This window comes from Crocodylus porosus, unplaced genomic scaffold (genome assembly GCF_001723895.1).
Source record: "Crocodylus porosus isolate Cpor-Errol unplaced genomic scaffold, CroPor_comp1, whole genome shotgun sequence".
Lineage (NCBI taxonomy): Eukaryota > Metazoa > Chordata > Crocodylia > Crocodylidae > Crocodylus > Crocodylus porosus.
The window spans coordinates 10,848,589-10,871,928 of record NW_017728886.1 but is presented as its reverse complement, the minus strand read 5'-3'; the positions used below and the strand labels follow the sequence as shown (position 1 = coordinate 10,871,928).

Sequence of the window (23,340 nt, the reverse complement as noted above, 5' to 3'; positions counted from 1 at the left end):
TCCGGGTGAGTCACAGTTGTGCTACAAAGTGAAGCGAACCACTCTGTTTGTCCCTTGTGCCTGTTACGCAGGACGGCTTTCGAATGTGGTGTTTATCTCGAACATGATGCTGTTACGAGAGCATCATGTGCTCCACAAGACTTAATGCAACAGAAACTCGGCTACTAGGCGAAGTATCAAAAGTGCAGTTTTGTTTCCAGGAACAGTGGCTTACTGGTTATTTTTTTCACTGGTTCCTGGGTTATTGCATTGTTTTGATAATCTTGGCAGGGATCTGTCACTCTGTGTCGGTATAATTGAAACTCGTTTTCCCCGAGGACTCACTCTGCTGCTTGGTTTATTTGTTTACTGACATTGACAGAGATCCTAATGGCTTTTAAAACCCAATTTGTGCATCGCTGAATATCCTCCAAAGAGGAAAATAAGATTAAATTTATCGGTAAAATAAGGTTCTCCTTGCAGTGTTTTGGCTGGTTCTTGTCTCTACCTGAGCAAATCACTGTGGGCTCAAAAGCTGTATGGGGGCCCTCTGCAACATGCATCTCCATTTTGATGGTATTTTTTCTGGCTTCAAGTTCTCAAGGGGATAAACCACAACAAGTTGTTTACGACCTCAAGAGTTGTTGGCCAGCTTTTCCTTTGTGTGCTGCTCTTTGTCTTCAGCTCATGGCAAACTGGAGCCAGCAGAATACAAAATAAGTAAAGTGAAATAAGTCTTATTTTGGGAAAGCTTTTACTACCTTGCCACCTCCAAATGCTGTGATAGTTATTATGAAATGTTTATCAAAAGCATAACAATCATGGGTCCTGATTTACTGTAGTAGTTAAATATTTGCCCAGCTTCAAACACATGAATACACTTATGGAAGTTGGGAGGACTATTTCAATATTTAAGTACCTTGCTGAATTGAGGATGTAGATGGATACAGGGTGTGTCCTAAAGATCATGCGTATCCATCAATGATCCCAGACAGGACAGCAGTTCAGGAGGGAATTCTTACTGATGAGAAGGAAGGAGGAATTTCTTGAAGTTTTCATGAAGGAAGAAAACGTTAATGGAGTTTTTTAATATCTAAAAAGCATTGGCTCAGTTTCTGTTTTCAGTAGAGGATCAGATAGCTTTTTTTATTTTATCAAAGCGATCCCTAATTATTTCCTGAACTGTGTTCTTTGTCAATAATACAGGGCTTGCCAAGATTGCTTGACCCTGAATGTGAACATCACAAGGAGATATGTTTTGAAAATTCTGCTGGTTTTAAAGGTTATCTGTCAGGTTGTATCTATGTAACTGAGATCCAAACTGAGACTGACTTCACATCTGAAGTGTAACGTCATACCATCTTGCCTGCCTTCTTCTATTCCCCTCTAGCAGAGCTCATTGGTTTTGGTAGCACAGTGGTAAGAGGTATTATAAATATTGTAATCCCATTGTATCCTTATGTGCCTTGCAGAGGTGGGCAAATAGCATTATCTCCTTTTTTGCAGATGCCAGAATTGAGGTTCAGGGAGTTAACCCTAACCCTCACCCAAAGTCAGATGATGAGCCAGTGGGAAAGTCAGGGATAGAACATAGCTCCTGGTTCCTACTTACCTGTTATAATTGCCCAGATCAATAGCAAAATATGTGACAGTACTTTATTTCAGTCTTCCCTTTCTATTGCATTGCAGTGCCGAAGACAAGGATTTTAGCTACTGGGGGAGCATCTCATAATAAAGAAATTTTACAGGTAAGTGCAGAACACTTGAGTTTATCAGTGATTTGGATGAGGGGGTTGAAAGCACTCTGTCCAAATTTGCAGGCAACACCAAACTACGGGGTACAGTAAATGTGCTGGAGGGCAGGGAGTGAATCCAGGTGGATTTGGATAGACTGGGAAAGTGGGCGGATCAGTATAGGATGGGGTTTAACACGGATAAGTGCAAGGTGCTGCACCTAGGGAGAGAGAATCTCCAATACACCTATAGACTGGGAAGTACCATTCTGAGTACCACGGCAGTGGAAAGGGATCTCAGAGTCTTGGTCAACGCAAAAATGAACGTGAGTTGCCAGTGTGACGAAGTTATAAGTAAGGCTAACCGCACTCTTTCTTCCATTAGTAGATGCATCACAAGCAGGTCTAGGGAGGTGACACTTCACCTCTATGCAACACTGGTCAGGCCGCAGCTGGAGTACTGCGTCCAGTTCTGGGTGCCGCACTTCAAGAGGGACATGACTAGCATTGAGAGTGTTCAGAGAAGGGCTACTCATATGGTTGAGGGCCTGTGGGTAAGATCGTATGAAGACAGACTGAGGAACCTGAATCTCTTTAGCCTCTGCAAGAGAACGCTGAGAGGTGATCTTGTGGCTGTCTACAAACTCATCATCATGGGGTCAGCAGGGAATAGGGAATACTCTGTTTACCAGGGTACCTGAAGGGGGTTTGAAGGAGGTTGGGGTTACTAGAAATAATGGCCACAAACTAAAGGAGAGTAGATTTAGATTGAATATCTGAAAGAAATTCTTTACGGCGAGGGTTGCCAAAATATGGTGTGGGCTTCCAAGGGAGGTGGTGCTTTCCCCTACCTTGGAGGTGTTCAAGAAAAGATTAGACAGGCACCTAGCTGGGGTTCTTTAACCCTGGCACTCCTTCCTGCCTGGAGCAGGGGGTCGGACTCGATCTACAAAGTCCCTTTTGACCCTAGAAATCTATGCAATCTGTGAGTTTGTAAGGAAATTGCATTGAACTGGGTGGTCACAGCTGCAGCACTAGAGTTTTATCTACATGTATTGAGCACAAACAACTATAGTTGCACATGAAATTACAAATATGGTTATAGCTGTTGGGGGTTTTGCTCAGATACCTTGTGGTGAGCATTGGTAAAAGCATAATCCTTTATCCCAGTGTTTTACAGGTTGACCCTATTAATTCACAGACTGTTTACATGTTTGTGAAAACATTGGTGATTTTCCAAGCTTCATAACTTGAGTCATATTACTTGATCAAATAAACTGCACAGTTCTTGGGAAGAGAACATTTTATGTGGTTTTAGTTAAAAACAAAACAACAAAAACCAGACAACTCTTTCCTTCTTCCCCAGAAAAATTCAGTATTAGACCATTGGTCAATGTTTAACACTTCGGAAAATCTTCACCTTCCACACTTGGAACAGGTCTGGCAGTCAAATCTCTGTTTGCTCACAGATCAGATATTTCACATTGCACCATTAGTGCATCTTAGGCAGCTACTGCATAACCAGCAGGTTAGGGCACCCAAGCAAATCCATACCTACCCCAGCCCTGGAACAGTGTCCACCTGGGAGTGCAAGGAAGCCTAGGGCTTCCATTGGAACACTTACAGATCTGTACACCAATGCCACGAGCTTGGGGAACAAACAGAAGGAACTGGTCCTCCTGGTAAGCAAGAAAGACTAAGCATGCTTTGCAGAGGAAAGCTCCTTTCGGCTGGCTGCCCAGGGAACTACAGTCTGCAGTGCGTCCCTCCCCACAACCCTCTCCATGTGCCCTGCAGCTCCTGATCCAGCAGTGCTGACAGGTCTAGTGCACTGAATCAAGGCCTGCTACTACTGCTTCAGCAAGCTCATTCAAGTACAGCGTAGGCTGGTGTGGAGTGCAGTGAGTGGCTGTGGTCATGAGCATCTTCAAGCTCTGCTCCCTGTTCTTGTCTGACAACAGCTACATGGCCACCGAGAACACTGCCGTGCCAGATGGCAGGCAGGGCAGTGTTGCTCTGGGCCACTTGCAGGCCACCTGCTGCTGCTCTGGGGCACTTGAGACGAGCATCAATGGTTGGGAGCACATTGTCCTGAGGTTCTGGGCTGATGAGCAGTAGCAGCAGAAGTTCAGGATGCACTAAGTCACCAGGGAGATACCTGCTATGCTGCTCCTTACCCTGGCATGCCAGGGGATCAACATAAGGGCACTCCTCACTGTAGAGAAATGTGTTGCCATCACCAGCTGGAAGCTCAAGGCCCTTGACTTCCTCTGCTCCCCTGCCAACTAGTTTGGGATGGGCAAGTCCAGAGCACATGTGGGATCAGTGTCTGGTGTCCAGTGGGTGCTAGTACTAGGATCACCCAGCTTAGCAATCCATGGGAGATCAGCAGTGGGGGAGGATGCTGCCAATCTTACAGAAGTTTCATCAGCTAAGTGCATGGGGGCTCATGTGCTGTAGCAGCCCCTTGCACTTGCAGCACCATGCTCAGCCCTGGGCCTCACCTGACATTATGACACTTTGTGTAACATACACACCTCCTGGCAGTGCTGTCCATGGTGTGGCCTTTGGCTAGCACAGCCCTGAACAGCTCTGACTCTCCCTCCACTTCAGGAGAGGGGCTGATGGGGTTTCCCTGTATTCTAGTCGTACCCTTTACCACGAGCCAGTTTTGAATTTCCTGAACACAAGCTTAACCACCCATGTGTTCTTGCTTGGTGCCCTTAACTGGTTGCACCAGAGATCCAGGTGCAATAGGAACGTGTGTTTTGCATAGCAGGATGGCTTGGAAGGTGGGTAGGTGCTGGGTTTTTTGGGTGGGAATGATTCACTTTACAAAGAAAGACAGTACTTAGCTGTAATTCTGCATGGCAACTTGTTAGCCTGGGTCCACATCCCTGGGGCAGTAGAGTTCAGCATGACAAATGGACTCCCTGAAACCTTCAGAAGAAGGGGGTGAGGAGCAAAGCTTCCTGGGATGCTGGAGGACTGAGCCATGGCATGTGGTATTATGTTTAACTTTACACATGGTGCTGGAAAAGTTTACACTGCTGATGATTTATTATTCATAGAAATCATAGAAAATTAGGGTTGGATGGGACCTCAGGGGGTCACATCTAGTCCAACCCCCTGCTTAAAGCAGAACCATCCCCAACTAGATCATCCCAGCCAAGGCTTTGTCTAGCCGGGTCTTGAAAACCTCCAAGGATGGAGGTTCTGCCACCTCTCTGGGTAACCTGTTCCAGTGTTTTACTACCCTCCTAGTAAGAAAATTCTTCCTAATATCTAATCTAAATTTCCCTTCCTGCAGCTTGAGACCATTGCTCTTTGATCTGTCATCTGTCACCACTGAGAACAGCCTAGCTCCATCCTCCTTCGAACCCCCTTCAGGTAGTTGAAGCTGCTATTAAATCCCCCTTCAGTCTTCTCTTCTCTAGACTTAATAAGCCCGGTTCCCTCAGCCTGTCCTCAGAAGTCATGTACCCCAGCCCCCCTCACCATTTTTGTTGCCCTCTGCTGGACTCTTTCCCATTTGTCCACATCCTTTCTGTAGTGGGGCCTGTCTTACATCACCAGTGCTGTCTTACATCACCAGTGCTGATCAGAAGGGAATAATTACTTCCTTTGACCTACTGGCAACACACCTAGCAATGCAGCCCAGTATGTCATTAGCCTTTTTGGTAACAAGTGCACGCTCCTGGCTCATATTCATCTTATCGTGCACAGTAACCGCCAGGTCCTTTTCTGCAGAGCTGCTGCCCAGCCAGTCAGGCCCCAGCCTGTACTTGTACATGAGATTACTCTGTCCTAAGTGCAGGACTTTGCACTTGTCCTTGTTGAACCTCAGGAGATTCCTTTTAGTCCAATCCTCCAATTTGTCCAGATCTCTCTGAATCCTAGCTCTACCCTCCAACGTATCTACTACTCCCCCCAGCTTGGTGTCATCTGCAGACTTGCTGAGGGTGCGCTCTGTGCCATCTTCCAGGTCGTTGATGAAGACATTGAACAAAACTGGCTCCAGGACCAACCCCTGGGGCACTCCACTTGATCCCGGCTGCCAACCAGACATGAGCCCAATGTTCCAGCCAGCTTTCTGTCTGCGTTACATCCATTCATCCGGCCCAGACTTACTTAGCTTGCCTGTGAGAATGTTGTGGGAAACCATATCAAAAGCCTTGTTAAGATCAAGGTACACCACATCCACCGGTCTCCCCACACTCATATAGCCAGTCACCTCGTTGTAGAAGGCAGTCAGGTTGATCAGGCATGACTTGCCCCTGGTGGATTCATGCTGACTGTTTCTTATCATATTTTTCTCCTCCAAGTGCTTAGAAATGGATTCCTGCTCCATTATTTTTCCAGGGACTGAGGTGAGGCTGACTGGTCTGTAGTTCCCTGGATCCTCCTTTTTCCCTGTCTTAAATATGGGCACAATGTTTGCCCTTTTCCAATCATCCTGATCGCCATGAGTTTTCAAAGATGATGGCCAGTGGCTCTGTAATCACATCAACCAATTCCCTCCGCACCCTCGGGTGCATCTCATCTGGCCCCATGGAGTTGTACATGTCCAGGTTTTCTAAATAATCCCTAACCTGTTCTTTCACCACTGTTGGCTGCTCACCTCCTCCCAAAACTGTGCTACCCGATGCAGTAGTCTGGGAGTTGACCTTACCTGTGAAGAGTGAGGCAAAAAAGGCATTGAGCACTTCAGCCTTTTTTGCATCCTCTGTCACTAAGTTGCCTCCCCCATTCAGTAAGGGAATTATTTCTCCCAGTTTCCACTTCTTATAAGCTTCCTTTTTGTGATTTAGTTTACTGAAGAGTTCCCTGCTAAGCCAAGCTGGTCTTCTGCTATTCTTCCTGTGTGTTGGGATGGTTTGTTCCTGAACTCTTAGTAAGACTTCTTTAAAGTACAGCCAGCTCTCCTGGACACCTCACCCCCTGAGTCTGGCTTCCCAGAGGATCCTACCCATGAGTTCCCTGAGCAAGTCAAAGTCTGCTTTTCTGAAGTCCAGGGTCCTTACTCTGCTGCTCTCCATCCTTTCTTTCCTCAGTATCTTGAACTCAAACATGTTGTGGTCAGTGCTGCCCAAGTTGCCATCCACTACTACTTTTCCCACCAATCCATCCCGTTCATGAGCAGCAGGTCAAAAAGAGCATGGTCCCTAGTTGGCCGCTCCAGCGCTTGCACCAAGTAATAGTCTCCAGTACTCACCAAAAACTTCCTGGATTGCCTGGAGTTATTGGAAAGAGCTAACATTTTGTGGCAGAATCACTGTTATTCCACAACAACGTGCTTAAATGGCTTTATCCTTGCTTTTTGCAGTGTTAAAAACATGCAATTTTTACTATAAATGTAACACTTGAATATGGCCTTAGAAATGTAAGATTTCATGGCTCCTGAGTCATCCAGAACACCTGGTTCTTAGTTTTGTATGATCCTAGGATTTAAAGCCAGTTGGGAAGAAGACGTCAAAGTTAAGTTACGTGTTGCACTTAGACCAGGGGTGCTCAAGCTCCGGCTTGTGGGCCAGATGTGGCCACGGAGTTGTAGATATCTCTCCATGGGGCTGGATCAGGAATTTTGGTGGCAGGGGAAAAGTAGCAGTAAATATGGCCGCCCTCTCCCCCTGCCCTATTCCCAAAACCCAAGACCTCACAGCAGGTAGGGACAAACCAGGCCCCTCTCCCATGCCAGTGGCTGGATGGGGACTAGCCATTCCCCTCTCCCCTGGCTGAATGGGGCTGAGCTATGCCCCCTTCTCCCTGCTGAGCCAACACCCTCTTTCCTTCATGGGGCCAGGTTGGGGCTGGGTCAAGCCCCCTCCCCCTGTGGGGCCAGGTTGGGGCTGGGCCACTACCCTTTCCCCCATGGGTGTGAGCCATGCCGCCTCCTTCCCTCCGTGGGGTTGGGCCACATCCCATCTCTTCCTCCCCCTTCCCCCGCATGGTGCCAGGTTGGAGCCAAGCTGCCCTTTCTCCCCCTCCATGTGGCTGGATGGGGCTCTACTGTGACCCCCCCTCCCCCCATGCTGGATCTGGTCTGTGGACAGTCTGGGCACTGCCCATCCCACCTGCTGGTCAAAAAGGTTAAGTACCACTGACTTTAGACAATACTAAAACTGGAATGTGAAGTGGGGTTAAAGGTGGAATGTTCTGTAAGCAGTCGCACATTAAAGGGCAGTGCTGTTTCTTGCCTATATAGCTATGATTTCCCACTACAGGGCTGACAGGCAGGGGCATGCTAGGATGCAGGACATTTGGATTCTGTCTGTCGTGGTTGGGTTGGGCTGAGAGTGGTGCACCCTAGGATGCTAAAGGAGTGCAGATTCCTATTTTAGCTTGTGGAGCAGATTGAAGTTACCCTAACAGGTGCCAGGTAGTATGGCCCATAGTTAATGCTCTCCTGAAGTGGTGAATTTTAAGATGGTAGCATGAGCTAGTGAGCTTTAATGTGCAGACACTCATGTTTAAGTGTCTTGAATATTGTCTAAGTGTAATGTGTAAGTTCACCCTCAGATGCATTTTGCTTGTAGTTATTACTTCTTTTTATCTGCTCCAATTATGCTGGTCAATACTTAGACACAGGGAAGACTAAAAGCGATTGATTGATCCTTACTGTGTAATGCCACTGAGGTTACACCAAGGATGAACTTGGTCCAGTATATTTTGTGGAAGTGTGTAGAAAACTTCAGTTTCTAAAGCCATGCATTTACTAGAGCCAAGTGTAGTGTCCTCACTATTGGACATCAGTGGGGAACTTAATGTTTTTCACATGCTTGATTCCCTGTAGCACACAGCTGAAGCAGACTTTGGGCTGGGAGCAGAGGGAGGGAAGAATAAATACTGTTTGACTATAACAGTAGAGCTGCATTTAAAATTTGTTTTAAGTGTCTTAAAATAATATGATCAATACAATGTCAACCACTTAATTCAATCACTGGTTAATTGGATCCTCTTTTTTTAATTTAATCAAAACCACAGGAACCAAATCATTTGCATGAAAACAAGACAACTTCCACGCTTTATTGTGGTCAATCGTGGATAATTCATTCTTGAGCTACGGCAAACCACCATTTAATTAACCAACTTTCACAACCCCTCACTTTGCTAGAAGAGAAGATAATTGAAACACTAAACATAGCAAAATGTGTTTTGAAATAGAGCTTGGTGTTTCCACGCAGAACCTTTTTCCTTTGCTTTTCTGACCGTTGATTAATGACTGCTTACATGAAACATGTCGTGAATACTTTTTTTTTCTTTCTGATGTTGACATATGTGAACAGTTTTTTAGTTCAGTTGTGAACGAGGAATCTTGCATTCCAAATGGTTTCCTTGTGCATACAAACTTAAATGTGATCACCAAATCATAGGCAAACAATCTTTATTTTGATGTGTATTATCTAGAGCTTACGAACTCCAGTTGTTGTAAGGACCCCTTTGTGAAATGCATTGTACAGACATAGAGCAGAAAGGAGATCCCCGCTCCAAAGACCTTACCATCCAAATGTAAGATGAGAGTAAACAGATAAATACAGATAAATATATGGGGGTACAAGGAAACAATGAAGTAATGCTGACTTCTATGTTAGGCAGTGGTGTCAGGGCTCAAGTGGCCAAACTGTTTGTCTGGAGTTTTTTTTAATAGAGATCAGTATTTCAGGTTATCTTGCAGAATTTATCCTTTGGCTTCTAATCCGGGCTCGAGCACAATTCCATGTTAGTTATAAGGCTCTTAATGCTTTGGGGACTCTGGGGATGATTCTGATTTATTTTATACCAGTGTAAATAAGGTACGATACGATACAATACTGTTGACTACAGAGAGGTGAGAAGCTGACCTAAGTGAGCTCTGAAGTGTACTCCAGGTCTTTCCTTGTGCGGCTCTGTGGCTTTTCAAATGTAGCTGAGTTGTCAAAACTTGACAGGTCCTCAGTGAAATGGGAAGCAGTTCGGTGACAACATATTCTTAGTGAAGAGCCCTTAAATCCCCCATCATGGCTTAAAAAGGACCAAATCATTTTCCCTTTGGTGCCTGATCAAGTCTTGTTTCTTTTCTTGGGCTTCAAAGCATGGCTTCATTCCCATGTCCGCCTGCCTGCCCACCCGGAGCAAAGTATGCTGCTTGGAGCATGGGGCAGCTGGCACCTGAGCTGCTGTGGTGGGGAGGGAGGCAGCAGTGGCAGTCCTCAGAAGAGCAGTTGCAGGCACCACTGGGGTAGCTGGTGTGGGTGCAGGGTGCTGGATGGGGAGAGGAGTGGATTTATCTCCTCACAGAGGGTATGGGCAGTGGAGCACCTTTAAAGGGATCTCGTGGCAGCCTTAAAAGGATCTTGAAGCACTGACCTAGACCTTAAATCATCCCGGAGTAAATGGGTAGTTCGGCGTTCAGGCAGTGTGTAGGGAATGGAGACTTGCTGTATCCTTCTAGGTTAGGATTTTCTTAATGTAAAAACGTCCTTAATGATTGTAGATTTTGTGTAGCCAACTTCTTCCCCACTGTCCTTGCATGCCCCAGTACTGGTGGTGGTATGTTGGGCACAGACGATGTAGGCTGGGGTAGCGCACCATGCTGCTTGGGGAACTATAATCAACTTCAACATCTCTTTTTTTTTTTTTCATTTCCCTTCCCACTTTACTGAGTGAACATAAACCTGGAAAAGCATAAGATCTGGCCTACCATTTTCTGTGTTGGGAATGAACAGCTCTGTCCTTTGCAAGTCTTGGGTTTTGGAATAAATTTGAGAGGTTGTAGGAGTGCCGACAGTTTTATACATCTTGTATCTGGAGACAGAACAGAACCCTCTAAGCTTGTAATAAAGGAGTGACACGCAGGACATCTGGCAGGGAGTGGAATTGTACTTCTGGCACCAGCCGTATGACTTGGTGAGTGTCTTGTTGCATGACAAGGGTCCGAACCTACGAGAGCCTTGGTCTGTCTCTCAGACTCACCCTAGAGCCCTGTAGACTCACCAAAGACCTGGTTACCAATTGCTGCAGCCATTTGTTTTACTTCGCAATACTAGGAGACTACTTACTCCCCAGCCTTTTGTGTTCACAGGTAACTGATACTTTTGTTCTTCCTAGGTCCTGGCTGATGTGTTCAACACCCCAGTGTACACTATTGATACCGCTAACTCTGCTTGTCTTGGGTGTGCTTACAGAGCAATTCATGGTAAGCTTGCATTGAAAAGCAGTCTGAGCGCCCTGTGTGTTTAAATTTCCATATAACCAATTTCCATGATTTAGGTTAAAGATCAGGCCCAGTTACAGTGGGTGCATTTACATGTGAAATTAGTGCGATTTAATAAATGCCAGCACAGTTTGTGCTGGAGTTTATTGCTCCTGGGTGCAGTGTTTACATGTGCACCTGGGACCGCAGCACGTTGAGCTGGGTTGGAGCAGCCCCAGCTATCAGGGAGCCCAGGGGCTCAGCGTGCTGCAGAGGGGCTGGCTGGGGCATGAAGGTACTACAGTGTAGGGCCAGCTGGCAGGCAGCCTTGCATTGTAGCAACCTCATGCCCCAGCCAGCCCCGGTTACCATCTACGCATGCATTATGGCAGAGTAAATAACTCTGTTGTAGAATAGTGCTTGTCTTGAGCAGCACTGCAGAGCTAGTTTACTGTGGCCTATTACCAAGGCATGTGTAGACAGTGATGCTTTACTGTGGAGCTAATTAGGCAACTCTGCAGTAAGGGTCTTATGTAGATGCCTTACTGTGGGAGAGTAATTGCAGCTTAACTAATTTTTACTGTAGAATCCAGGGTTGGGATCCCTGGGGCAGAGAGTCTGCTTGAAGGAGGATTGAAGATGCAGCAGCACAAACTGCCTGCAACCACCTCTCAGCCAAGGGTGGTGCCTGGTAGTGCCTGAGACCAGCTGAGGAGGGCATGGAGCCTTGGGGTGCTGATCTTCTAACTGCAGAGACTCTTTTACTTATTAAAGCTCCCCTCCCCTTCCTGAATCCACAAGGCCTAGCAATAATTCTGGCGAAACGGGAAGCATTAAAATCAACCTGCATCAATCTTGCAACTTTTTAATGACAAAACAACAGCCAGAATGTACAAGCTGCCCTGAGCTCCACATTCAAGCTGTGTGCACTTCATGGTGTAAAATCATAAATCTCTGGATGTTCTTAAGTGTGTTCAGCCATTTCATTTACTGCAATACATCACTAGTTATAATGCAACAGCCAGAGTCCCAGAAGGAAAGGTGTTAATTAATTTATGTGTATTGATGCAAACACTTGTATGTTAATGATAGCTTCTTAGAGGTTTAATAGAGTTGAATCCCAGGAAGCTCTTTCTCCTTCAGGTATTTTAAAATGGTTTAATAGATCATGACATGGGTTCTTGAATATTTTACTTCTGAACGAGTTAACAAATATGAGCCAGATCCTGAAGCCCTTATTTGGGCAAATTCCCCTGGGCCCCACATGGGCAGTTTTGTCTGTTTAGAGATTTCTGAAATAAATGAATAGGCCTTCTGCTGGTTTGGAGAGGGTGTGATGTTGAGACAGGAGTCTGGCAGAGACAGCAGAGGTGACCACAAAAACATCCGAGTTTTAATTTTAGAAGCAAATTCTGCCTAGGATACATGGTGCAGCCTCCGTTGACTGTACTCTTGTATCTGGAGACAGAGCAGAAACTCCGCGCAGCAGAGAACCTGAGTCAGTGATTTTAACATACAAAATGTTCATTTTATTTCTTTAAAAAAGAAAAAGCTGCAGTGGGTAGCGGAAACAACGGCATCAGATTATCAGCAGGAGCAAAGCATGCTGAGAACACTTCTGCATTTATAGGAATCTCATTTCCCAATCTGACTCCAGTCTTGTTCAGAATTTGTCCTCCACTTCAAAGTCAACCCGAACCATTCCAATACCTGCTGTGCTGCAGGCAGCTTCTTTGCCAAGGATTGCAGCTTGATGTGTACAGCCTCCATGAAGATATGTGCAGTTCATTTCATACAGCTAGTAGATGGGGATTCCCTGTCACTGTTGTAGTTGTGTTTGAAATCTTTGCTCAAGTCCTCTCCTGACCAAGTCCCTGAGGCACGCTGAGCGTGGTTTTAAATGGCACTTTTGATTGATGCAGCTCAGCTGCCTTGGCCGGGTAGAGGGATTGTGTTCAAGTGAAGACTTGCTAATATAAATGAAATATTGATGGCCATTATAATTTATATCTGCAAATACAGGAATCCACAGTTGGTCCAGGGTTTTTGGCAGGAGCAACAAAGAACACCTGAAATGCTGTACTTTACTCTGTAAGGCAAAATGCTTCAGTAATTGGATTCCCTCTGATTATACAGCTGCCACGTATGTCCTTATATTTTAATCATTAGTTGCAGCATGGTTTCTTGATATTTTTTCATGCTGCGCCTCTGTGTTTTTTAGGGTGTTTGTCCTTGAATCTCCTCCTCCTCTATTTCCACTGCTTTTTGCTGTATTATTGGTGTCCAAAATGATTTCTGATATTGTTGAACCTGCATCTCTGCTGCTGGTCTATTCTCTCGAGTACAAATTGAATGATGGACAAAAACTCAATCTTGGGAGTCCCCACTTCCTGACTAGTGCATTGGCATGTAAGATCTTTGCCATTTATCCTTCACTTTTGAATACTGACCTGACCAGGGAGAATCAATATAATGTATTAATTTGCCTGTGAGTCAAGGCACATCCCTCATCTTGTTTTTGTGTATTGATCAGGATTGCGATTCTCGTTGCAGGGCTGGTGGCAGAGACAAGCGTGTCCTTGGCTGATGTTGTGAAATTAGCACCAGCGCCTAGATTAGTTGTTACACCAGCTGCTGAGGCTGATGAGGTGAGTGAGCTTTGCAGTGTTGCCATTTTTCATTTTATTTCCTGCGTACTTCAAAGTGTAGTGGTTGGTATTAATATTTTTCAGTGAAATGGATGAATTTAGATGTGTTAATCTACCGTGTATCCTTGTTATAAGGATTGATTTGGGAGATCCTTGCTATAATGACCCTATAATGCTTAAGTGATCACTACTTCCAGATCTGTAAGAGTGAATTGCCCTAATCGGATCTGGCAGAGAGCAAAATCTTCCTTCAAGGAGAGAAAAGGTTATAGTTCAGGTTTAATGCCAAGGCAGGTCAGTCAGGTCCTAACTGTTAATTGACAAAATAATCTTAATTTGCCTGCAGGCAGTTGACACTGAGGCAGGTGTGAATGGACTTGTTTTCTCCCCTTGGAAAACATCGGAAAAGATCTCTTCCAGCCTGGTCCTTAACATTGATCCTTAATTACTGATGAGAGGAACACACATCTTCTCGGATAGCTTTCAGTCTGAACAGCCAAATGATTCCTAACTACCAAGAATGCTCCCTCTAACAAATTTTCGCTACAGACATCCTTTAATGTTCCCTGTAAAAATTAAGCTGGTGTTAAGCAGGTAACAGGATTTCATAGTTCATATAAACTATGGCAAAGCTCATCTTTGGGACTTCTAATGTCCCATTAAAAGGCAGTTTTTCCCAGCTGAAGTTCTAAAAAGCCTTAACTTTATTAGAGTTTCCTATGCATAATTTAACATTATATAATAAATCGACAGTATGCAGCAAGAAACCTAGCTAATACTATTTTTAGTTGTATCTGTCCTGAATCTAAATATCTTCAACATCCACTCATTTCAATTGCCGGCAAACATCTAGACAGCCATGAATCTTGCATTAAAAACCAGATGCACGGTAACTGCAGACATTCAGGCTTTAGAGCTTTTATTTAAATTCTTGGTAACTACCAAAACACCAAATTTCCACCTAAATGGGTAGAGGAATACCAGGCAGGACCAGACATAATGATGGAGAAGCGATCGTGCTGCATTGCATCTATACTTACTAGTAATTTTAATTCTTAAACAGTGTGAGATTATGACAATCTAATACACACCCCTTTCAGAAATATTAAGACAGTCAGGAACTTAAAACTGCATGATCTGATTTTGCTTACTTGATTGCTTATTATCTTTCCCCAATTTTTAAAAAGATAAATTAATATTGGCGAGCCCTGCTCTGGCTTTTGTCCCTAGAGATATGACCTTGAAGAACACTTGTAAGAGCACAGGGCTGTCCCCCATGCAAAAGGTAGCTCTTCTTACTTGTGTGGATTGGGGCAGGGTCATGAGTTCAGGCACACCTCCTATTTAGTGCCCCCCTTTGCTGTGAAGTTTGAAGTTTTGAGAATGCAGTTACCTCTTACAGCAGTGCAAAAGGAGGAACATAGTCACAGTCACAGCCTGGCTGGAAATACCAATGGCAAATTCTTCTGCTCCTTTTCCATTTACTCGCATCCATATAGAGTGCCTGGGAAGCTAATAAGAGTTAATTATCTCTGTCTCAATGCCCTTCTTCTGCTTTTTTCCACTTGGTTAGACCTGGCTCCCCTCACTCATTTTTTATTGGATATGAAACGACATGGAGGCTGTGAATTATTGCTTCAATTGATACTGCGTGCATGATAGAGAAGGTAGTGACCAAGCGGCAGGCTGAAGAATAACCATTTCTGCACTTGGGTTTTATGTCCCAGCTGCATCCCATTAAAAACAGCTTCTTGCAATTACAAATTCCACACCAATTTCCTTCTCCCTGTCCTGTAATTTTACAGTTGATAGTGGATTCCCTGGCTAGTTTCATGGCTGTGAAACTGCAGAAAGCCACAGGGCCTGTCAGTAATACAGTGTGTTAGCATGCACAGTGCAGTAAAAATTCATAATGTGATGAGTCAGTTTGGTTTGGGTTTTTTTGCAGGGCTGCATCTCCCTGTCTGTCCAATTTCATTCTGTTGAGTTTAGTGGCTTTTGCTTAAATGACGGTTCTTTTTATAAACTTCAAAGTCATCCTGAGGTTAAGATCTGCTGCACTCAGGAGCTCTTGTAAGGCAGCCTGGCTAACCAATGTGAAGTTGCCCTGATCACTTCCCTTCGTGGTCAGGCAAGGGCCAGGCCTCAGCAGCAGAGGGAGAAACAGGTCAGAGCTCAGGAGTCTGGTTTGGTTTCATCCTTTCTTCGACGCAGGTTTTCAGCAGCAAGCACTGGTCATGAGAAGGAGGAAACCTGATTGCGGATGGAAGTGAAACACTACATCTGAGTTCATTTAAATCCTGAATAGGAAGGTCTGTGTACATACAGTGGAACGGGATTCCTCCTGTTGTAGTGTGCTTAGGTTCCCCTGTGGATGTGGAGGGTGTGGGAAGGTTATTTGACACAGAGTCATTTGCCCCTTATAGGTAATGCTTTGTTGCATTACCTGTACAGAGGCTGAGGATCATCTGCAGTCTTTGCACTCACTTAAATGCAAGAGCCTGTGGTTTTAGCACTGCCAGCTATACCAAAGAGGAGGAGATGAGCTCAGGACTGGCCTGTCCTTAGGCACTGGCTTGTGTCCCTACTGGTAATTAGTGGTAACAGCGGGCTCCCCCTGCACTGCTAGGGGGTCTGAGGCCTGCCATGATCCCTGCGTCTCTGCATCACTCCCAGACTGCTCGGGCAAATGAGACGCTGAGAGCCATTAAACAAAGAACATAGCTCTTGCAAGAGGTAGTGGATTAATAATGGAAGTCCCTTAAGGAACAGCTGTCATAGCACCCTTGCGAGCATCCCTTACAGGACACCACCCAGCTTGGGAGGGACCATTTCTGAGGGAATGAATCATTCTCCGTAGTCCAAATCACGAACCTCTCTTACCTAGTAACCCTGTAGTGTAAAACAGCTTGCCACTAGCAACTGGGCCTACTTCCCATGAAGTAGGTGATGGAACAAACTCATAAAATATTGGAAAATGTGGTAACCTTTGGTTACTACCTTCCTAGGGTGAACTCAGCACACTAGAGAGGAGATCTGATGAGCTATTTGCCTATCTTAAAAATAAAGGGAACTTACTTCCTTCAGAGCTCTTAAGGAAGAAGATTAATCAGAACCACTAGGCATGACAGAAATAACCAGGAGACCTTATAACAATAAGTATATGCTAACAGACAGTAAGAATCCATTATTACAGCATTAAAATGCAGCTCTATTTTAGTAATCTATTACAAGCAGAGATGCTTGGCTTGTTAGTTAATTAAGCAAAAAGGCATGAGAGGGAATATGATTATCTGGAGATAATCACATCTCTGGTGTTTTTACAAGCCATGTACCTGTGAAGTGGTGTAAGATTTGTTTTAGTGCCATTGTGCAGGGAAGCATTGGAAGGATGCGGTGCAGTCCACTATACTGAAGATGCATAGCTTTTAATTGTGTCCTCTGTTCCATTCATAAATTTTGGATAGATCCAGTCCTTGTTGGCTGTTATAATACATTAGAGGGGTGTGGTAATGGAGCAGCTTGTATTGTTGACTATATTATTATTACTAGCTGTAGTAGCTTTCACCCAGAAGGCTATCTATTGTGCCAACTACTGCCCAAATAAGGGAGAAGAAAATAGCCTCTGCCGTAGAAAGTTCACAACCTAATTTTGGGATGAGGTGTAGCAGGAGGATGAAATGTGGGTCAGAGAGCAAAGACAGACTTCAGATTAGAATAGATAACTACCTCTTTCAGAGAGTCATTTTAATCCTAAAATGAGTTTATTTTGCATCAAAGACAGTAGACTTAGTCTGAACTGATCCTGTACGATGCTATAACAGTTTGTTATCGTGGTATTTTTATGGAGCTGTTGAGCCCTGGGAATGTGAGTGACTGTCAATGGGTGCATCTACGCATGCTGTTAATGTGAACCAATAAACTCTGGTGCTGTTTGTGCTGGAATTTATTGCTCCTAGGTGCTGCATTTAAACGTGTGTCCGGGACCACAGCACGTTGAGTTGGGTCAGAGCAGCTCCAGCTGGCAGGGGACCTGGGGGTGGGAAGGGGGTTTAGCTTTTCAGCCTGGGGCTGCTCCAACCCAGCCTAATGTGCTGTGGAGGCACTAGGATGCTATGTTATGGGGCTAGCCAGCCCCATCAGCATCTACACTTGCATTGTGGTGCACGAAATAACACCACCCTAGGGTAGTACTTGTAAACACCCTATGGCGACGTTTATTAGTTTAGTGTAGCCACGTATAGAGGCTGAGACTTTACTGCAGAGCTAATTAGTCAGGTCTGCAGTAAACGTCTCGTGTAGACTCCCCCAGTGTGCAGCCAAATAATCCCAGTGATGAAATCTAGAGTTTGGAACGTCAGCTCTCAAAGTCATGCTACGGATCACTGTAATGCTGCAGAGTTGGCTCTAAAGATGAGAGGGTGGGCAGTAAGAAAGCGAAGACGATATAGGCAAATAATGAGCTTCATGTTTTGATACGTGTGATTGCTTTTGTTTAATATTCTGCTTTGAGATGTGACAAAGAGGGAATTTATGTTCCAGCATGTTTATTTATGCATCCGTGGGTGTTCTTTATTTCTGTTGGGCCTCAGTTATAAAAAATAGACCTCTTTAATTGATTTCAGGAGGATTTTTTGGAGGCAGTTAGGAGGCTTTATCAGCACTGATGTCAATAGAATGCAAGTACTGGATGCATAAGGAATAATCCTCTATGGGCGCCTCTACACGAGATGTTTACTGTGCAGTTGACTAATTAGATGCACAGTAAACATCTCAGTGTCTGCACGTGTGGGGTCTGGAATAAATTAATTTACTCCTCAGCAGGATAGTACTTGTAAAAAAAACTCCACAGTGTCGCATGTGTAGACACTGCCTGACTGGTGGGACATGAGGGTATTTCAGTGGGGGGGCCTCCTGCCAGCTAGCCCCACACCGAAGCTCCCTCATGCCCCAGCCAGCCCCTCTGCAGCACACTGAGCTGGGGGAGCATCTCTGGGCTGGCAGGCTGACCCCCCTGGGCTCTTCGCCAGCCAAGGCTGCTCTGTCCAGTCTCCACATGATGCACATGAATAAACTGTGGAGCTTATTGCTCTGGAGTTTATTGAGGTGCTGTAAGTGAACATGTAGATGTCCCGTATGAATATAGCCACATATATGCCCTAGGTGAGACCCTCAACTGATTGACATTCGGGCTCACTGCTTGCATGAGTCTGCGTATAAAATACCAGTCACCAACACCTGCATTGCAAGGGACTGTGTTGTGCCAGTAGTATCTAGTCTGTCTTCAGAACTCTTCAATGAAGTCAGTACAAGGCAAGAGTTCCCAATCTATTTTGTACCAGTTCCCTGCTTCCCAGCATCTTACAACCTGTCTTCTGATTCAAGCCCATCTGCAGTAATTGAATTTCCTTGGGGCCTGCGAACCCTTAGCTTGGGAACCACTGACCTCTGCATAGGAATGAATTTTGCTGAAAGTGAACGGAAGTAAAGCAGGAGAAATAGTTCCCCTCCTCTTCCCCCGCATTCATCCAGTATAGGTGTAATGTAGATTGCAGCACTTGTTCACAGTGATGGCTGCGAAAGCTGCTGCAGATGCTTGAAATTTGCTAGTTGGCAGGCAGAGTGTTCAACCCCAGTAAAACAGTGAAAAACATTGCATCACTAAATGCAGCTGTTCATTTGTCTTGACGCATTTTAATTTGGAGTGATGTATCCCCGACAATACTTCATAGCATGTTAGGAACCATGCTGCTATATATTTTGTGGAAATGATATGGTGTATGTACGAGACCTGCTTTCTTAGTAACACAGTGCTCTTGGTAACAATACAGTGCTCCTCTATTAAATCCTTGCTGAAGAGTCTGGTGTGGCCGCCAGGGTTCATCAAATATACAGATTAGTATAGTGAGAATTAGTGAGGCTTGACCAGAGATGTTTCAGTAAATAAAAGAGCTATTTTGTATGATGCAGTGATACTCTTGGTACAACTGTAACTGTTTGCTCAGTATTTTGTATGCTCCTGCATATATCTATATCTATATATATTTATACAGACGTGTGTGTGTGTGTGTATAAATATATAGATATATATCTATAGATATATATATAAAATTTGAGAGAAACAGGGACAACAGCATTCTTCCGGGTGGGCATATTCAACAGGCACTGAGAGCAATTTGGCACACAGTACATGCAAGGCATTCATAGAGATGCTTATAATTAGATGCAGTGTGATGTGCTTTGAACTTCCATAGCTGCTTTTATCCAAAGATCTCTTTCTTTTCATTGTATAGATAGGAGGAATTGGGGCACTGAAAAGTTAAATGAGTTGCCTATAGTAATGGAGTCAGCCAGCAGCAGAGAGAGGAATATAGCCCAGGTTTCCTGATTCTTAGTTTGATGCTCTAATCATGAACTAAAAGCATGAATTAAAAGAAGTTGTTGTATCCTTAGATCAACATGGTTACAACCTACACCCCCAAACTAAAATATACATTTAAAAACCCTACCAATAAAGAAGGCTTAAGCAAGTATAGAGAGTATATTCGTACCCACCACTGACCTATTATAGGCTTACCTTTGTATATTCATTCTAGACTTCCCTCTGATGTCTTTAACTTGCTGTGGAAATTTGCTTTAACTGTGCAACAACTTACTGGCAAGGAGCAGAATTCATCAAAGCAGGCTTCTCTGTTGCTGAATTTAACCAGCGAGTCCCTCTTAACTGTCATACTGGAGAGTAAGAAATTTGGTGCTGAACTCCAAGAACAAAAAGATAAATCCCGGTGTCACTGGTCAGATTGAAACAATTACTCAGGGGAAGGGGAACTCCAGCACTGAAGACCTTGCAGTCAACTGAAACAAAAGGTCAAAGCATCACAATTTTTTTGTTTTTTTTTTTCAAATGCAACAGAAACTTAAACAATTTTTCTTTCTTGTGAAAAGTTCATAGAATCATAGAAGAGGAGGGCTGGAAGGGTCAGGAGTCCAGCCCCTTGCTCAAATGTAAACTATCCCTTTCTAAACCATCCTAGATCTCTAACCCAATTGCACAAATTTCCAAGGACAGGTATTCTATAACCTCTCTAGATAATGTGTTCTAATGTCTAACCACCCCGGCAACGAGAAACTTCCTGCTAATATCCAACCTAAATTTCCCTTGCAGCAATTTAAGAGTGTTACTCCTTGTCCCCTGTGGCCACAGAGAACAGACTAACAGCATTCTCTTCAGAGCCACTCTTCAGGCATTTGAAGATTGCTGTTGAATCCCCCCTCAGTCTTTTCTTTTCCAGACTGAATCGTCCCAGTTCTTCCAGCTTTTGCTTGTAAATTATTTTTCTTAGACCTCTGAATTTTTTTCTTGCTCGCTGCTGGACCCTTTCTAATCTGTCCACATCTTCCTTGAAGTGTGGTGCTAAGAACTGGATACTTCACTCTGGATGAGGCCATACCAGTGCCAAACAGAGTGGAAGAATCACTTCCCTTGATTTGTAAGTGATGCTTCTGTTAATACCATCCAGTATACTATTGACTTTGCAACAAGAGGACACTATTATTGGCTGTTGTTCAGCTTCTGGTCCATGATGACCCACAGGTTCTTTCTTGTAGCACTGCAGCCTACCTGATCATTCCTCAGTCTATATTTGTGCACATAATTGTTCCAACCTAAGCGTAGGACTTTGCACTTGTCCTACTGAATTTCGTTCACTTAATTTCCCACTAGTTCTCCAGTTTATCAAGGGCATGCACAATCCTGATCCCACCCTCCAGTGTGTGCAGTTGCTCCTGGCGTAGTGTCAGCTGCAAATTTGGTTTGGGTGCAGGTTAGATTTTGAGCCCTTCAGGGTAGGATTTGATGGCACCAAACTTTTTTCAACTGGCCTTGTAAACTTTTAGTGACATGCGATGAAAATCTTGTGCAACCAGCTGATCTTGTGAGGGGTCTGACTGCTTTGAACTATAAGAACAACAATAGTGTTTTTCCTGGTGTTTACCCAAGATACAGAACAGCAGAGCATATTTAAGAGGGGATTTGAATCCAGTGGTTTTATTTTTTGTAGTCGCAGCAAACCTGACGCCACTTCCAGCAGCCTCAGTACAGGATGCTTGTGGGGTTGCTTGTGACCCCTCCATCCTGGCAGAGATTGTAATGAAGGATTTGGGGTAAGACAATGGGAATAGTAGTATAACGGAGGGGAGGCAACAAGGGCTAATGCACTGTTACGCCTCTGAATGGAAATGTGGACAAGGCCCTGCATAGCCTTAGGCAAATCCTGGAGCCTGGACTAGCACCATTGGCACAGAGTGGCTACATGCTAAGAAACAAAAGGTAAGAAGTCAGAGGCAGAGTTGTAAAGACTGAGCGTAGGAAACTCGAATTAGTGTGGTGAAGAAGAGAGGAAAGGATAAGTGTGCGTATAATGGGGTGATATGGCTGGAATGACAGGCAAGAGAGTATCTTAGTCGTAGTGTTTGAATATCCTGAGGATTTCAGTGTGGATGTTGGGGGCCAGGGAGGGCATGGGTTTCGGTTGGGTGACTAGGAAGGTCATTACAGAGGAGGACATATTAAACTGAAGGTTAATATTAATTAGACCATATTAAAGGTCTTGTGACCTTACTAGAGGTTGTTGCTTACCTCCCCTTGGATTAATGATTTCTGCATATCACAAGAGCACGGTGCGAAAATGTACTACATCTTCACAATAGCAACTTCAGTGTATATCGTAAAATTGAGCTGTGAAAGAGCTGTGAAAATGGGCCATGAAAAAAACTGGGGGGAAAGAGGAATATTCGTTCCTGAGGGAATTTCGGAGAGACTGCAGTCAAGGGAAGGGTGACTACTTTGGATTGTTCAAACTGCAGAATGTTTTAAAATGTACCTTTTTGAACATGTTCATGTATGCTTCTCTTTCTTTCTTTAAGGTCTATCTTCCTCTTCTGGAAAGATACGCAGAACTTGAACAAAAGGTGCTCTGCAATCCAACCTCATCTGGTTAAATAACAAAGAAAAATCTACCGCTCACCTGTAGAGATGCCTGCCGAGAAGATTGTAAAAAAGCTTATCAGAATTGACTGGATTTGTTTAAGCCAGTCTTCCGTGCTACATACCTGAAACATAGTCTAATTAATACAAATCAAAATGGTTATTTTTAAAGTTGGCAATGGAAAGATTCTGAAAGATTTACATCTTCCATGAATCGGTTCGGGTGGTTGTGTGCGGTGTCCGGTTCCTTTCAGAACGGTGCTGAGCATGTTGTTTTCTCTGGATAATTCTGCCAATCTGTCTGTCCATCTCTCTCCGTTGGCATGTCTCCCTACTTTGAGTGTCTGTATCTCGTCTTCCCTGGGCCTGCCTGTTTGTATATCTGTTTTTCTACTGTATCTTTTTCTTTCAGCCTATCAATGTTATCTGGACATTTTCTGCCTCTCTCTCTCTCTCTCTGTCTCTCTCTCTCTCTCTCTCTGCCATAACCGTCTTTCTGTATATCTGTCTGTTATATTTATACCAGCGTTCACTTAAAATAAAGTCCACAGAAAATAACTGCTGTTGGATTTTCTTGGCCCTTTTTTTTTTTAAAATAGGAGCTTTATGTGTTATAAAGATGGATACATATTTATGAAAATCCTGTGTGGGATCCCCAAAGCAAGAAGTCCCTTATTAGGTGGTGGTATGGTGAGTCTACCTGGATCAAGATGGAACATCACGACAATGCGAGGTCTCGGTTGGCAGGGCTAACTGCACCTTGTCGTGCATCCACAGGTGCATCTCAAGTAGAGACAGGGAGGTGATCCTCCCCCTCTATGC

General features: G+C 44.4%; 1 protein-coding gene across 1 annotated transcript in view; it reads left to right on the top strand.

Moving 5' to 3' along the window:
- XYLB (xylulokinase) overlaps positions 1-22,540 on the top strand; it is a gene marked incomplete at its 5' end in the record, with an annotated part of 118,917 nt that extends 96,377 nt beyond the window's left edge. The window contains 4 exons of the mRNA XM_019555110.1: positions 1,669-1,727; positions 10,800-10,887; positions 13,438-13,532; positions 22,458-22,540. Coding sequence (XP_019410655.1) covers positions 1,669-1,727; positions 10,800-10,887; positions 13,438-13,532; positions 22,458-22,532 — 317 coding nt within the window. The remainder of the gene's footprint in view (positions 1-1,668; positions 1,728-10,799; positions 10,888-13,437; positions 13,533-22,457) is intronic.
- Between the last annotated feature and the right edge of the window lie 800 nt (positions 22,541-23,340).